The 16,880-nt window shown below is 34.1% G+C and overlaps 3 protein-coding genes and 2 non-coding genes across 6 annotated transcripts; 1 reads left to right on the top strand and 4 right to left on the bottom strand.

Moving 5' to 3' along the window:
• The first annotated feature begins 1,778 nt into the window (after nucleotides 1–1,778).
• Nucleotides 1,779–5,450, top strand: LOC109148134. The gene is made up of 4 exons (XM_019295937.1): nucleotides 1,779–2,133; nucleotides 3,373–3,525; nucleotides 3,643–3,714; nucleotides 4,466–5,450. The coding sequence occupies exons 1-4, from the start codon at nucleotides 1,876–1,878 to the stop codon at nucleotides 5,132–5,134; spliced, it is 1,152 nt and encodes a 383-aa protein (XP_019151482.1). The 5' UTR covers nucleotides 1,779–1,875; the 3' UTR covers nucleotides 5,135–5,450.
• Nucleotides 5,451–5,648: 198 nt separating this feature from the next.
• Nucleotides 5,649–5,732, bottom strand: TRNAL-CAA. The gene has a single exon. It is a non-coding gene; the product is annotated as a tRNA-Leu (tRNA).
• Nucleotides 5,733–5,809: 77 nt separating this feature from the next.
• Nucleotides 5,810–5,893, bottom strand: TRNAL-CAA. The gene has a single exon. It is a non-coding gene; the product is annotated as a tRNA-Leu (tRNA).
• A 756-nt stretch (nucleotides 5,894–6,649) lies between these two features.
• On the bottom strand, nucleotides 6,650–9,055 carry LOC109148135 (reticulon-like protein B4). Its single transcript, XM_019295938.1, has 5 exons — nucleotides 8,703–9,055; nucleotides 7,664–7,844; nucleotides 7,439–7,580; nucleotides 7,148–7,217; nucleotides 6,650–7,015 (listed from the first exon to the last, which is right to left on the bottom strand). The coding sequence occupies exons 1-5, from the start codon at nucleotides 8,902–8,904 to the stop codon at nucleotides 6,846–6,848; spliced, it is 765 nt and encodes a 254-aa protein (XP_019151483.1). The 5' UTR covers nucleotides 8,905–9,055; the 3' UTR covers nucleotides 6,650–6,845.
• A 2,659-nt stretch (nucleotides 9,056–11,714) lies between these two features.
• Nucleotides 11,715–16,247, bottom strand: LOC109147688 (mitochondrial import inner membrane translocase subunit TIM22-4-like). 2 transcript variants are annotated; one of them, XM_019295318.1, is made up of 6 exons: nucleotides 16,056–16,247; nucleotides 14,902–14,972; nucleotides 13,358–13,621; nucleotides 12,978–13,168; nucleotides 12,569–12,641; nucleotides 11,816–12,031 (listed from the first exon to the last, which is right to left on the bottom strand). In XM_019295318.1, exons 3-6 carry the CDS (start codon nucleotides 13,521–13,523, stop codon nucleotides 11,946–11,948), a joined length of 516 nt encoding a protein of 171 aa, XP_019150863.1. In that variant the 5' UTR covers nucleotides 13,524–13,621; nucleotides 14,902–14,972; nucleotides 16,056–16,247; the 3' UTR covers nucleotides 11,816–11,945. The 2 variants fall into 2 exon arrangements, with proteins under 2 accessions (XP_019150862.1, XP_019150863.1); XM_019295317.1 differs by lacking the exon at nucleotides 14,902–14,972 and having other exon boundaries at nucleotides 11,715–12,031.
• Nucleotides 16,248–16,880: the final 633 nt, after the last annotated feature.

Below are 16,880 nucleotides of genomic sequence, written 5' to 3'. Positions count from 1 at the left end.
TGCTCTATCTTTTCCTTCCTTAAACTTGGTGAGGTACTTAGCAACATACTCTTTTGGGATATGAACATAAAGAAAAAACATGAATGAGTGTAAAAAGGATAATTTCTTTTCCATGGAATTTCGCTTCCATTTCCCCTTAAATATTTTTCGTGAACCAAACGGACTGTAAACTTAATGAGCTACTTAGCAACATGTTCTTTTCCTTCCTTAAACTTGGTGAGGTACTTAGCAACATACTCTATTAGAGAATATGATTACTAAAAATTAGAAGTTACCTAAAGTTCTAAACCAATTAAACCGGTTGAAACAGAAAAAAATAACAAAAGAAAAATATGAAAAGAAAAAAATGTTCTTACTAAAAATATAAAAAGTTATGAGAATGACTAAAAATGTTCAAAAAATAATAGTATAGGATGTTAAATGACAAAAATAATAATCTGAGACTAAATTTAAAATGTCACCAAAGACCATGGATCTCTGGTAGAATTAACTCTTTTACACCAGGACTATGTGGTCCAATGGTACCCGGGTTGAACTTCCATGTGGAAGATTGTGAGTTCAAGCCTCAGTAGAGGCGTTATTAGCTCTTTGTGTTTCAGTAGGTTGAGAAAGTATACGAACAGATACTACATTGTAATAGAGTTAGTAGCATTCAAAAAAAAAAAAACTCTTTTACAAAAATTGAGTTGTTGATATGCATGCAAAGAAATTAAAAAAAAAAAAAAAAAAAAAAAAAAAAAAAAAAAAACTTCCTGGTGCACGTTGTATATGCACTGCACGTGTGCCCACTAGGGACATTTATATCATTAAAAAAATTAAAAATTTTGCATGTTTTTTTCCTTTCCCCTCCCTTCTTTTCCTCACCTTATCTCTCCTTGTAAGACAAAAAGCCTAAACATCCAAGCAATTATTGTGGTTACTCTCACCAAATTTGTATTTTAATAAAATAAATTCAAAGTATTAATAAAATGTGAACTAAATGCACAAATTAAAACTCAAATTCTAAACGGAATATATTGCAAATATTTTAATATAATAATTAATTTGTTTATTATTTAAAGACAAATACATATAATGAAAGTTCCAAATAAATATGCACAATGTACAAGTACAAAATGTTTTCCTTTTTTTTGGTTCTATACTTTTCTATACAAAATTTTAGACAATTGTATACTGTAAATAGTATGTAATTATTTACATGGATTAAATTTTTAAGTGAATAATATTTACCGATCTAAACTTTGCTTGAACTGAGTACAAAATAACAAAAACAACGTGTTGTAACAAATAAATCAATTGTTAAGTACATTGTGGTTTGATAGCATCACTGTTATAGTGTTAATCAAAGTCACAGGTTTGAGTCTCATTTCAATCAAAGATGTTAGGGTCGGAATGTGGGTGACGCTTAGGAGTGGGGATTCAACCTTTTGAGAAAAGATTATACTGTAATTAAAAAAATAAAAATAAAAAATAAAAAATAAAAAAAAAAACCAACAAATCAATTCATTTGGAGAGAGAAGGAAAAAAAAAAAAAAAAAACTCTCATATATAGCAATATAGGGAGGGAATCAATTCATTTGGGGAGGGAGAAAAAAAAAAACCTCATATATAGGGAGAGAATCTGAGGAACGGAAAGAAAATATTGATTCCTTCTGTCCTCAGCCAGACAGCCACATAGATTGATAGATTCCAAAATGATTATTTCCATATCCATCTGTCATATATATAAAATTAAATAAATAAATATACAAATTATCCTTATACTGTAGACTGTAGTAGGAAAAAAAAAAATAAAAAAAATTGGAATCAGGTTAGGGTTTTGTGTTTGGGAAAGAAATAGGAAGGTGCTGAAGAACAATGAAATGCTAAATAAGGATGGCTTCAATTCCAATCACTCCTTGTTTTCTGAAATTTAGGGCTTTTTCTTCTTCTTCCTCGTCTCAGTATTCTTATAATCAGAATACTCAGATTGGGCTGATGCTGGCTTCGAATTCCGTTCGCTCTCTTCCCCGACCCTCTCTCCTTTCCTCTTCAATCCCTAATTTCAGGGTTTCAAAATTTGCTCCCAAATCCATATCTCTCCTCCCCCAAACCTCTCGATTCTGCGAAACCCATCAACGCCTTACTAGAAAGGTAAGCTTTTTTATTATTTATGTTCGTAAGTCTGAGGTATACTTTGTTTTGGTTTCAATATCTAATCAATAACATAAATTTGCAATCTTCTTATTGTTCTCTGTTTGAAATTAGTTCATTTGATTGTCTAGTGTCTCCAGCCAAATGGGATGTATTCTATTACAGCTTTTCAGTTCTAACTCTTCCTAAAGTTGCTACCTTTAACTCAATATGCTGCCCATTTGGGGGTGCTGACTAGTTGCTTATGTGTGTGTATGCATAGGTTATGAAATCTCATTTTATACTCACCACAACAATCAAATATTTACTTTTGCTGTGTACTTCTACATTTTGTTGTTATTCATGTATTACCAATTCATTTTCAAATAAAGGTCCAAGAATTATGAGTTACTTGGTGCTTGTTTGGTTTGCAGTTTATTGCCTCTTATCTACTGTCATTAGTTGGGCCAAACACTGCTTTCTACAAAGTGATTCTTGGAGGGACTAAGAGACAATTTGTCTCTTTCTTTAGAAGCTCTAATTTGAGGTTCTTTTTTGAAAAAGCTCTTTGTGGAGAGATACAGGTCTTCTATTGAAAGTTTTGTATTCCAAATTAGCTTCATTTCATTCTAAATAAGTACTAAGCAATATATTCAGAGAAGTTTTTTATGAGCTCTTTTCAAAATGAACCATGCTAGACACCCCTACATAAGCCGGTCCCTATTAATCACCTCCCTAACATATCACCGTTTTATTGGATGCCTATATTTCCTTATTAACTTGGGGTGGTATCGGCCAATTCACCAGTAGTCCATGACAAGAAAAAAAAAATTCCTTTTTTAATTAGGGAGGGGCTAATAGGAGGTGTTAATTGTAGGGGTGAAAAACAATATCCTTTTAAAATAGATCTTTTTGCCTCTTAACAGCTTTGTTCAAACAAGCACTTAGAATTCTTTAAAGGCAATTTCTGTGTCTAACTTTTCTCTGTTCTTTTATCAAAAAAAAAAAAACTTTTCTCTGTTCTAATTGGGAGTATGATACTGGGATACATTTCATGTGTTGATGAAATGTGAAAGCATGGGTATGTCCTAAAATTTGGAGACTAGACGTAAACATATCACTTGTTATCATTTATAATTAGTGGATCAGTAAAGGGTCTACATGTTTAGGAGTAAGCAACTCAGGAATCAACATTGATTCCGGAATATTTGTTATGCATGTCATCTACCGATCTTAATTTCATATAATTGTATATTGTAGAAATGGAAAATTTCATGCTTTAGGAATGAAGAATTTTGTTCTGGTGAATCCAACCCTGAGGTGATTGAGGAGGTTCTGCAGGAAGAACAAAGAAAGTCAGAAATTGATAAATCAAGTGTTCGGAAAAGAGATTGGATTTCACTTCTTGCAGAGGTAAGTTCTCCATCCACACTCAATTTCAACATATAGTCGCTTAGTTATTGACTTCCTAATGTATCATGCAATTGCTTTGATGCATTCCACATTTGTCAATGGGCTTATACTTTTCAGGCACCAAATATAGTACGTAGAGTGATTGGTGAACCTTGGGACGTCCCATGGACAGCAAAGACCATCTTTCAGGTAAGAGTCCTGAAATACCATGCTAATAAGCTTTTGAGATCTTATAAGATTTCTTATATTTGCTCCCTTGGTGTCAAGGATATACATGAACATAAAAAGGTGTATTCAGTGAATATCTTGGTTATTCCGCCAACTTGGGGAGCCCAAGAGCCCAAATTCTAAATTGGGCAGGGGTTCTGGGGGCTTAAGATTAGTCTAGCGTAAGTTGGGAAACCTAATGTATCCCCAAAAAAAAAAAAGGGCTTGGAATTCTCTTTGCATTATTTGGTTTACATGTTATTACTTGTTACTGTTCCGTCTGTTCGTTTTGTATTTTTGGAACTTCAGTCAGCTTTCTTAGGTTTCTTGACTTATCAGTATATTAAGGGATCTTTGCTCTCGGTATCAATACTTGTGGATTGACTTTAGGTTATTTCCAAAGATGTGTGCTACTTCCCATTACTGATCTTCTTCTGCGTATAGCTGGTGGAACTCTACTTATAAATATATAATTACAGAGTAAATGGTTAAAATAAAATAACTGGTTAAAGCTAATTGTATGGTTTCTTTATTAGCAATATATAAGTTAAGATATTTAAAGCTAAACTACATTTCACTAAAACCATGATTAGTTGATGAGTTTTTTATGCAAAATTTCTTTTTGATGGTAGTCTCGTGCCTCCTCTTAAATGCATTTAAAGTTTGTTTGACGTTCACTTTGGTGTATACAATAGCCAAATGTGTTTACCAAGGGCATCCTATGGTATTGCAGGTTATGCTCCTTTGGATTGTGTCCTTCTGGTTTATTGGTTCGTGGATGATTCCTTTTGGAGCGCACTTGGTGGGTTTTAGCAAAGAATCATTGACGTTTAGAGGGCAGGCTTTGTTCAGCCTATTGACTGATGTAACCGAGGGCCTAGCCGGAATTTTAATTCTTCAACGGTGCTTATCTCGTTTCTGTCCCCTTCCTTGTGACTGGTTCAAATTTAGTGTGAGAGGAAACTGGATCTTTGATCTCGTCCTTGGATGCTTCATGTTTCCACTTGTAAATCGGCTCTCGCAGTTCAACCTCGACCTGCTTCCCGTGCTGCCTTCCACTCCCGTCACGCTCTCCAGCGTCGAGCAGTCGATACTGGCGCGAGATCCGGTGGCTATGGCGCTCTACGCACTAGTACTGGTCGTGTGTGCTCCGATGTGGGAAGAGATTGTATTTAGGGGCTTCCTTCTTCCTTCTTTGACAAAGTACATGCCTGTATGGTGTTCAATTCTCGTGAGTTCAGTCGCGTTTGCTTTAGCGCATTTTAATGTACAGAGGATGTTACCGCTAATATTTCTGGGGGTCGTCATGGGGATAATATACGCTAGGTCTAGGAACCTCCTCCCGTCGATACTATTGCACAGTCTGTGGAATGGCTTTGTATTCATAGATTTAATGAAATAAAATCCTTTGGCATTACAAAATAATTGTGTACAGCAAATTCAGCAAAAGCTCTGATTTCATCATTCTGCAAGCACAGACAGACAGAGAGAGACATCTGGAGCATTTGTTTTGTTAACTGTTCAGTAGAAGAAATTCTTTATCTCTAATGAATCTGTTGTGTTGAACAGAACAGATTGGGTGGTTTTGTGGTCAGTAGTTTGAAGATTGTAGAGGTGTAGCTTCTGTACTGTTGTCAACTGCATTGTTTAGTTTGTACTTTGTATAATGAAACTATCATTCTTATACCAATAACACTTCATTTCTAATTTTAGCTCAATTACTCTCACATGTTAATACTTTTTTATGATGTACATATACAAAAGTTGATTATCTGATTATCCGACCGACATTGTAGTTGCACGTAATGAATTATTCACACTGAAAATGTACAGAAATTGATTACCTGACCTTGCAATTGTACATAATGAGTTATTCACATTGTAAATGATACGGCTTATACTTACGCAAAATGTAATGTCAGAAGTGGGATTTGAACCCACGCCTTCTCACGAAGACCAGAACTTGAGTCTGGCGCCTTAGACCACTCGGCCATCCTGACAAGTAGTTTGCAAAATTGTTTTCAACTATAATATAATATAAGAACAAGTTCTAAAAAAGCAAACTAACAAAAATTAATGTCAGAAGTGGGATTTGAACCCACGCCCTCTCACGAAGACCAGAACTTGAGTCTGGCGCCTTAGACCACTCGGCCATCCTGACTTTGCTTGTATGAACTACAAATTTTTCTACATTACACTTAATAATTCACAAATTATTCCGCAAAAACGCTGATTTATTCCATAAAACACGTATAGATCCAATATGTTTTTGGTACTCTACCAAAGAGTTAATACCCAAAATCGTCCTCGACTATAGTGATTTTTCTCAATTTCGTCCTAAACGACTTTGGTGACCTAATATCGTCCCAGACTTTTGTGTTTCGCTCAATTTAGCCCTCCATTTGTTACTCCGTCAAATTGGTGTTAAATAAAGGGACAATTCAGTAACGTCAATATTGATCTCTCTTTACTTTCAACTCTTTACTTTCAACTTGTAAAGTGCGAAATTTCTCTTTCTTGTACGAATTATACCAGAATTACTCCTAGAACTACAAATCAAATTTTATATTCACAGTTTTAAGAGTAATTCTGAGATTAATTCATAAAAAAAAAAGGATTTCGCAGTTCACATGTCTATGAGTAAATAGATGCCAATATTAAAATTACTGAATTGTCTATTTATTTAACACCAAATGGACAGAATAACAAATGAGAGACTAAATTGAGCAAAAACACAAAAGTCTAGGACTAAATTGAACAAAAAACAAAAGTCGGAACGATATTAGGTCACCAAAGTCATTTAGGACGAAATTGAGAAAAACCACTATAGTCGAGGACGATTTTGGGTATTAACTCCTTTACCAAATGTTCAGTAGGTAAAGAGTATTATGCGATGGTTGCAGACAATTTCCAAGATGTACAATACAGTAAATTCCATGACATTATATGCATAATAACACGACTGAACCATGTGCATATGCAGGATTGTAGAGTTATTTACAAACATCTGGGTGGCAAATCCAACATGTTTGCTGGTAGATAACAGAAAAACACAGATTCTTCAGTGATCAATTACACATTCTCACATAATGGCACCATACGGAATTACAGTCCTAGGCAAGCTTCTTATCTTTCAATGGCCCTCGCGGTATCTTGCTTAAAACTTTAGCGTCAAACACTGCATACTGCTTCTTGAGCTCATGCATTGCCTTCTCAGCGAATGCATCCACTTCGTCCTCGTATTTCTCGTACAACACGGGCACCGTGTGGAGTAAAACAACAGCTGCGTGTTCAATCACAAGATTGATAGTTCAATCACAAGATTGATAACTCACAAGATTGATAACTAGATCCGGTATAGTAAGATAAGTAGATAAGAATGTCTACAAAAATTCAGCAGGTTTGGAAACATTACCTATATAGAATAGAGTCAGGAAATCACAGCAGCTGCCCACAATAGATATGATCCAGAGCCCAGTAATTACCTGATTAAGAAACAACATTTGGAAAGAGTATTGAGAGGAAAAAGAACACCTTTTTGAAGAGCAATACGTATTGGAAACAATGCAAACATTAAAATATTAAATATCCCATCTAGATAGTGCACATATCGGCCTTCAAAACGACAGTGGCGGCCACATGAATGCAAACCTTAACAGCATAAAGGCATATATTCTTGATTCTTAGCACAAGAATGTTAGTATACCATTAGAAACATCTTCAGATCCCTTCCTGATGCAATATCCCGCAGAACTGCCAAGCAATGATTGACATCATTCCTAAGAGCAGATGCAAACTGCAATACAGGTTCCTCTGGGATGTGAACTTCTGGAATGTGTGGTGCAGACCTAAGAAGTAAAGGATTACAAGAAATACATGACATTGACTCAACACAAAACTAAAGGAAAATAACTAAACAACAACTGCTTACTTCTTGATGAAAGAGCTAGCATTTGACCATAAAAACAATACAGCCAAAGCAAGGATGAGGCCGTGACACACTGCAGTGAGCAAATGGTACTCTAGAACCTCAAACAGAATCCAGATTGCAGTGGCCCCACCAAGAACTCCCACGGATATCTTCTTATTCCTCCATAAAAAGACATCAGCCTCTGCACCACAAAACTACCCAGTGTTCATGAATGTTTAAGTACATTAAACCAGCTAAAAGAGTAAAAGGTCCCCCCGTTCAGTCCTAGGCAGCAGCAAGTAATTATAAACTCAGATAATATGTTCTTTAGATAACAAGCTCTGTAACATCTCAAAGATGAGATGTAATTTAATTCAATTCAAGGCAGATTCTAGTAATTATCCGTTTCCTACTTTCCATGAAGGTACTCAACCAGCAAAATCAATGTTTATCAGCAAAAAGTTGAAGACCATAATTACAACCATGGAAAGAAAAGTGAACATTCACGAGGCACATGCAGGAACATGTATCATTAAGCTGTTGGCTTTTACCAATCCTTCAAGCACTCTTCTCCCTTTAATTACTACCTCCTGGATCTAGATTCAAATTTAAACCCAGTGGAAAAAATTAAAGCAAAATAAAAGTAATTTTACAAACATTTATTATTTCAGAGAACAAAATCACAGAAACACTAGCAATTCAGTGAAACTATTTTTAAAAAAAAAAAAAAAAAACCAGAAATGAATCTCCAAACAAGATTCACTTGCACACCAAGCACGGTTAAACCTATAATTCTATAACGTTACCTGATTACAGCACCAAAACGAAGCAAACAATATCAATCAGTTATTATAAAAATTGAACACAGTAAAATTTAATTTATATATATTATTATAAAAAAAAAAAAAAAAAAAAAAAAAAAAAAAAAAAAAAAAAACTCCTCAAGTCTTAACTACTAGGTATAATTTTATTTTATTTTTACTTGACCTGTTTATTAATATAAACTGAAAATTTGTTGGAGGAAGAAAGGTATGGTGTTGGATAGAAAGTAGAAACTCACGTTTTCCACCGCCGAGAACTTTGTGAACAGGCTGCTGCCGTCCAAAGAGTCGACGAACCTTAGCGTCCATGGACGAAGTCGTTTTCTTCTTCTCCTCCTCCTCCTTCTCAGAATCGGACGACGACGAAGAATCGTGGCGGTGAATTTTGTCGGCAATCTTCTCCACCAGTGACTCCTCCTCTTTCCGGTCCTCCTCCGCCATAGCCGATTCGACTCAACCAAACTCGAACCTCAGCTCACCGAACACGCTACACGCGTGAGAGAGAGAGAGAGAGAGAGAGAGAGTGAACAGAGGAAGAAAGAAGCAGCGGTTATCAGCTCAAGAAACAGCTGAAAAGGAAGGGATGATTGCACAAAGGCTTTTATACGAGGGGGAGAGAGATTGAACGTGGAGCGTTGGATTGGATTCTATGTTGATAAGCCGCCGAATAGCCGAAGCTGGATAAGCGGAGGCTGTTGGCGTGGAACCTACTGGAAGCGCCACGAAAAGATGAGAGTAGATGAAGGTGACCCCTCATTTAACTTGTACTCTTTGACGCCTTAATTGCATATTGCAACAAACACATAACCAATTTCCTATCTTGTCTATTTCTATAGAAAATCTACTCAGAAAATTTATTTAAAATATTGGGATTCATGTCCAACTTTTTCTATTCCGCATAAGATATACCATACATAAAAGAAAAAATGGTCATTTATGTCCCCACTTATACCTCAATTATTAATATCGCCTCTTAAAAGTAAATGTTATTTCTGAATTTTCAAAACGTTGTATATATTACCCATTTGTTAATGGACACATTATATGGCATTGTTTAGTAAGGTTAAAATGGTAATTTATTTTCATTTTTAAAATAAAATTGTTAAAAGATTTTAGGAGTTTAGATTTGAAAATGTGACCTTTAAAATACAACCCAAGAATCCCACCAAGCTACTTTAGAAATTGTTAATTTTGTACGTTCAATTATTTTTTCTTCTTTCTTGTTGGCTTGCCCGTTTTTCTTTTTTTTCCATTCTTTCTTAGCGGACCTATCTTCTTCCTTTCTTCATATTTAAGTTTTCAGAACGTTTAAATTTAAATATGTTAATATATTAAAATGATAGTTTCAACCACTTTAAAGATATGAAAAATCTCTAATCATTATTTCAATTGCCTAATTATCAAACAAAAATTGCCTAATTATCAAACAAAATTACATGAAATTTGGCCCAATATTATTAACCTTTTAAAACCTAGAATATTTAAGTTTTCACAATATTTAAGTTTAAACTTAAATGTGAAGCAAGAGAAGAAAATGGGTTTCGAAAATGGATTTGCTTAGAAAGAAATGAAGGAAAAACGAGGGCAAGCCAGTAAGAAAGAGTAAAAGGAAAATAGAAAGTGAAAAATTAACAATTTGTAAAGTAGCTTGGCGGATGGTTGTATTTCAAAGGTTGCAAGTTTGAATCTTAACTTTTATAATCCTTTAATAATTTTATTTTTTAAAAAAATAAAAAAAAAAATTATCATTTTAACTTTACTAAACAATGTCATATAAAGGGTCCGTTTTAGAAAGAGCAATATGTACAACTTTTTAAAAGTCCAGAGACAACATTTACACCATTTAAAATTAAAGAATGACATTAATAATTGAAGTATAAGTGAGGGGTATAAATTATAATTTTTCATACATAAATAATAGACTAAAAACTTTTGACGTTGTACAACCCAATCTTATATTTAAAAATAAAAAGTTATTCATTACGTGAAATATGATAGATGCATACGATACCACCTTATGCACTTCACTAATTTTAAATGCTTTTACGTTAGCCCACGTACCATATCTTAGGGATTATAAATTCGGTGCACATTGTAATATAAATTACTAATATACATATTCATTTTTAATAAACTAAAAATTTTATTTTTAATGTATTAAAAACTTATTTTTATTATATTAAAACTTTATTTTTAATATATTATTTAAAAATGCGTTATAGTATATTAAGGTTTTGTTTAGAAACTCGAAAAATGACTTATGCAAATCATTTTTTGAATTTTCTCGTATTTGAGTATCCAAGTAAATAAAGTGAAAGAAAAATGTTCATTTTGGTCAACAAAAAAAAGACTCGATTTGATAGAAAATGCCTTCCTAAATTTTTAGTCGGGAGACATTTTTCAGATTTTTTATTTTTCCCACTTTAGTACTCAAATAATATATTTTTTCTAAATATAATGTACATTTTTAATATACTAAAAATACATTATTTGTGTATCAAATGTACATTATTTAATAGTATAGTCCATACAGCTTGCGGACTTAGTCCATACAATAATGATTGGTACCAACACCAACAATATCAATAAAAAGCCATTTGAAGGGTTTTTTTAGTGACAAAGAAAACCTCAACTACTATCCAAAGTGTACATGAAGTGTGGAGAGTTTTTGAACCTATGTGAGTGCGGTCGTATTAGTAGTTGTCCTATTTCTACATACATTTTAATTCCTTCAATTATATATCATGAGAGTCCTAATATCGTTAGCTTGCCTAATCTTTTGTATAACTACTAACAAGTCACTAGTTCAATAGTTGAATACGCTTTATCCAACATAATTGTAGTCCATGATAAATTGTCCAAAACTTCGCCATAAGGCTCATAGCAATCCAAGCAGACACTCGTACCCTCGAAAAATGAAATAGCTAGTAGATTACAAGCTAAGCTAAGAAGATATTCATGGGAACAACTGCAGCAGAAGAGTAAAGAAATGGGACATGAATACAACTTTTTTGTAATACCTAATGAACGTTTGTAAAGATATCAAAGCTTTCACGAGATATCCTGAGCGGACCCTAAATGTAAGAGGCACCTTTAAGCCCGTACCATATTCAGACTAATCCCCGTCGCACCGGACCGGCCCAATTAAGGGGCAAAATGCTGGCCAGATTGGTTTTTTCATACAAGAAGGAATTCGAACTCCCGACCTCTCTTAAGGGACGAGAGTGCACAGCCACTCACGCCAACCAAACTGGTTTATCAAAGCTTTATTTGATCACCTCAACTTTCCCCAGACCAGGGAGAAGTTGTGCTAATGGTAGAGTCAAAACGAGATCTTTAAGGTACATAACACTTTCAATGAGGTCCCTTTTCTAAGGAGAGAAAAATTAATCAACGATAATGTTGGGGCAAAAAGAATGATGCTAGTCACGATATCTCGCTTGGCTACAACTCTCTGTGTCCTTGTATGAATCTGCAACTTGTTAATGGTACCTTTCTAAGAACTTCTCTATCACGACTGAGAATGCAGCAAAGCCAGCACAACCAGCACACGCGGCCTTTGGACCTCCTGAAACAATGTGTTTTTGGGAATTAGCAGAAATGGAGAGTGCCAAGTGTAGGCATGAGATAGTAATTTTGCAAATTGCATCTCAAGGCAAAGATGTAGTATTAGGCATGAGATAGTAATTTTGTCATGATAGACTAATGCAATCCTAATGACTTGAAGTTCGTGATTAGGAAAAAAAACTATACAAGCTGACTTCAAGTTCAACTACTCTAGCTGATCTCAAAAACTGCAATTAATTTCGACCACTAGGCATCTACTCTCCCAGCAGATATGTATTTCAAGAACAGCAATGACAAGATGTTCTTTTTGTACCATTCACTATTAGTTCAACCAAATACTTTGTCAATGTTATGCAATGTGTAGAAAGGCTCAACATTCGGGTATAGCAGATCTGTGAAACATTTACGACAATGATTCAAAGAAAACCAAACCAGAATCCACAAGCATTAGAAACACAGCACACATTAAAAAACTGGATACTTGGAGAGTTATACAGATTCTTCTATTATACTTATCGTGGCTAGAGCAACAATTTACCTCTGGCTGATAGTGTGCCTCCTGTTACACATCCAGCAACTGCTGTGTTTGTAGTATCATGCTTCGCTCGTGCCTACAAAGAAACCACCCGAGATCAATCTCTCATAAATTTCATTACAAAGTTATCACCATACCATCAAAAGAACCTTACAATAAGGCAATAAGGAACAGCAGATAACAGAATTTAACTAGCCGGTGAAACCACACAATATCCCATTTACTCATCATTTGTTTTGCCAACCCTAAAATTACAACAAAACATATGAATAGAACCTTAAAGTAACAAAACATAAGACTCAATAACCCATTTAATACTCATCATTTGTTTTGTCAGTTCTCTATAATTACCACAAAACAGATGAACAAAACCTTAAAAAGTACCAATTTTTTTCATTAACACTTCATTCACCTTCTCAATAACACATTCAGCAGCTGAGAAAATGAAACCCATAACCGCAAAGGTCTTGCAGGAGCTCCAACTCCTCCGACCCATCTGCTTTGCTTGGAACACAATTTGTTGCCTGGTAGTCATTTCATCTTGCATTATAGGATTGTCCAGTGCACCTAAGAACAGACCCATGAACAATCCTAGTCCCCCTCCTACAAACACAACTCCCAGAGTTACTCCTTTGCAAACATCATTATAAATCCATATATTATTAAGCATTTAAAACACACAATCGCCAAACTGGACACTGGACAACTACAATCATTGGGAAATGCTATATACAATGATTTATAGGGGCATGCATTGAGAAAATTTCAGAGGTTAGAGAGGTGAGAACATACCCATGACGCCGCTGGAGACGCTGCGAACGGCGCAGTTGTTCCAAATGTCCTGGCCTCGAATTTCCTCGACTGTTGGGAGGCGAATGGGTTCGATCGGTGGCTTATCGGCTTCTTGGGAGCTCGAGGACGACACATTTTGGGGACCATTTTCACTGTCGGCACTCATGGCGGCTCCGGCGGCAGAAACAGTTTCGATTCAAAGGTGAGATTCTTCAGAGTAAAAGTGACGATAGCTTAGCCGCCAATGCTGAAGAGTTTTTGAACCTATGAAAGAAAATCAAATGCACCTTATCATATATCGTATCATACATATGAGTTACGAAGAATGGCGAGTGAATGAATGAAGTATTAGCAGAACACGTCTGCAACTCTGCATGGTGTAATTTGATATTGATAATAATATTTCCTAAAGTTAATATCAATTAGTGCACATTACTAAAGGTGAGTCTTGCACCACCATAACCTAGAAACCATGGTTAACACATTTAAGGAAATTACACGGGAAAACATCAACTAAACCATGTACCACTAAGGATGACTTTTGCATACGGCATGCTCAATATCAAACGAATGAATAATATAAGTAATTAACTACAAAGTAACACTTTAGAGTTTTGAAGCAACTAACTTTGTAGTTCGCAAAATTAACTACAAACCAAACTACAATACTACACTGGAAAACAACTAAATTGACTTTTGCAGCAACAATCTTGCTAATTATAAATATGATTTTGCTACACCTAGAGTTAGTAAACAGACTGTAGCTTCTAATTTTACATTTATAATTAATATGTCTATCTTTAGTGCTTCTAACATATCTTTGATTTTTTCTACTACCTCTATTTTTTCTGTCATTTGCATCTCCCTTTCATCCTCTCATTGTCTTCCACTCACCCCACCTTTATCTTTGCACCCATCGCCATATCTTTCTTCCCTCACGGCAAAACCCACTATGTGACCCGAACCCACAGCAAAACTTTCTGCTCTTTTTTTTTTTGTCTGTATTTCTGTGTTTTTTTAATTCTTTTTCTTTTTCCTAACCCCAAAATTGCAATCTCATTTTATACGTTCACAAAGTGAAAATTGCAAAAGCAATTCAAAAGTCAAAATAATAAGGTATATAAGAACATAAGAAGATTAGAGAAGCCTGAGGTTTTACAAGCCAGAAATTGTAATTTCGTGGGGAAGGGATAAGGTGAGAATTACTGAGGAATTAAAATTTCATGTGTTTGGTAGATATGAGAAGTGAAAGGGGATAAGTGATATAAAGACTAAAATGCCCTTGTAATAATAATAATAATAATAATATACATATACATATACATATATAAAAATAAAATGTTCTGCTAAAAATAGATTGTTAGATTTTTCCACCCAAAATATTTTTCTAAATAGAGAAAGTATTGTATTATCACCATAAATATGAAGCAATAGGCATGTCAACATTTATTATAATTACATTTATTGCAGTGGATGCAATTTTTAATAAATTGGGCTAGGGTTGAGCATACGGTTAAACCGAATAACTGATAGAAATTTTTTACCTTCATAACCGACCAAAGTAAATGATATAGCGGACCATTGGTTTCGGTCGATTATGTCGGTTACTGAAAAACTGAACAAAAACACACTATTCCAAAATTAATAGTTTGAAATTCCAAACATGCAATAGTACAAAATTACAAATCAAAAATAAATAGAGAATTACACTTGAAAAAGTTTAAATATAACAATCCACAAGGCCACAAGTTCAAATTTAACTAGAATTCTACAAACACAAAAACAATTAAACAAACTTCATCAGTTTAATGGTTAAAGTCTAAACACAATGGCCCTGTTTGGTAAAATGGTTGTTAGCTGTTAGCTGATCGTGTTAATTAGAGGGTATAAATAGTTGATAACATTAGCGGATTGTAGAAAAGTGTTTGGTAAATTAGCTGTTAGCTGATAGCTATTTGGTATAATTTCTTTTCTCAAAAAGCTAATTGAAAAAGTTGCTTGTAGTAGCCTTTTGAAGTTGCAAAAAGTTAATTAACCAAACATTTATATTAATATTTTAACTAAATCAAACAATTAATAGTTGTCAAATAAGCCAAAATTGGCCTATAGGCCAATTTTTTACCAAACAGGGCCAATACAAAGTCAAAAGTGCATTCAAGGAAGTTAATAGTAATTCTCCAAAGTCCAAAATCACTCCGAGTCTGCAAACATCAATTGATATAGTAATTACATATTTATATAAGCATATAAATTGGATGATCAATTGATATAGTACTTGCATATTTATATGCTATATACATACACACTGTCTAGTACTCCAGTGTCCAGAACTTTTCAAAATGGTTAAACATATAGACATGATACAAACACACTATCCATAATTCATTTTCAAACTCCTTTGGCTATTTCTCAAAAATTTACATAAGATAATAATAAATAATTAACTAAAAAAATAAAATGTTCATATAGGAATACTGTATTACTGTTATACTAGTAAAAATTTCATAAAAAATCACCATTATTTATGCCCCATTCCACTAGTTCAGTAATCTAGTATTTGGTATTCCTAATACAGTACTACTATGAACAGGTTTAAAATAGCATATTCATCCACAGGTGAGGTTTTGGGATACATACGTATGAAATAGCATATTTGCAGGGATGAAATCACTGTGAATTCTAATATGTAAAAGTTTACCTTGAATGTCTACTACGAGTCTACAATGGGTAAAGCGTCGAAGCTGGAATTTGATTAGTGTCTGGTGAGGTTTACCTGTCGCCTGAGGTCCGACGTTCACCGGGGGATTGTGCGATTGCGGACTAGGGCTTAGAGAGGCGATGAGTTGAGGCTTGAGAATTGAATTGGGCTATTGGATTAGGCTATTGACTATTGACTTATTGAGCATTGTATTGGGCTATTGGATTAGGCTAAAAAACGCTTCCTGCTATCGCAAGTCTGATTAAGTATTAGAAATTTTAACCTTTGATTTTTCTGTAAGATTTAGGATGCGATTAAAAATAGAAAAATGACTTAAAAAAAAAAATTCAGTATTTAGCTGTACAGTAGAAAAATGGCAAATTATGCTGTGGAAACGTGTTCACCATGCATGGTGGACACGTTTCCAAAACGGCGTCGTTTTCTAATTAAAAAAAAAATTATTTTGAAATTTGTTTTTCACTTGCACGGCGTTTCTCTCTTTGCAATCGCACAGTTTAAAAATTATGAATCTATTGTATTTAAATTATGAATCTACGGTATAAAAATTATGAATCTACAGTATTAAATTTGTGAACATGTGATAGAGCTATATGTTCATAATTTTATAAATATATGTTCATAACTATAGAGTTATATGTTCATACTCCCAATTGTTGAACTCTGTATTCCCAAATCACAGAACTATATGTTCATAATTTGATAACTATACAATTTAGAAATTATGAATTTACACTACAGAAATTATGAATCTACAGTACAAATATTATGAATCTGCAGTATAGAAATTATGAATATATTGTATTT

Source organism: Ipomoea nil, unplaced genomic scaffold, assembly GCF_001879475.1.
Source record: "Ipomoea nil cultivar Tokyo-kokei standard unplaced genomic scaffold, Asagao_1.1 scaffold2036, whole genome shotgun sequence".
NCBI lineage: Eukaryota > Viridiplantae > Streptophyta > Magnoliopsida > Solanales > Convolvulaceae > Ipomoea > Ipomoea nil.
This window is presented reverse-complemented; position numbering and strand designations above follow the sequence as displayed.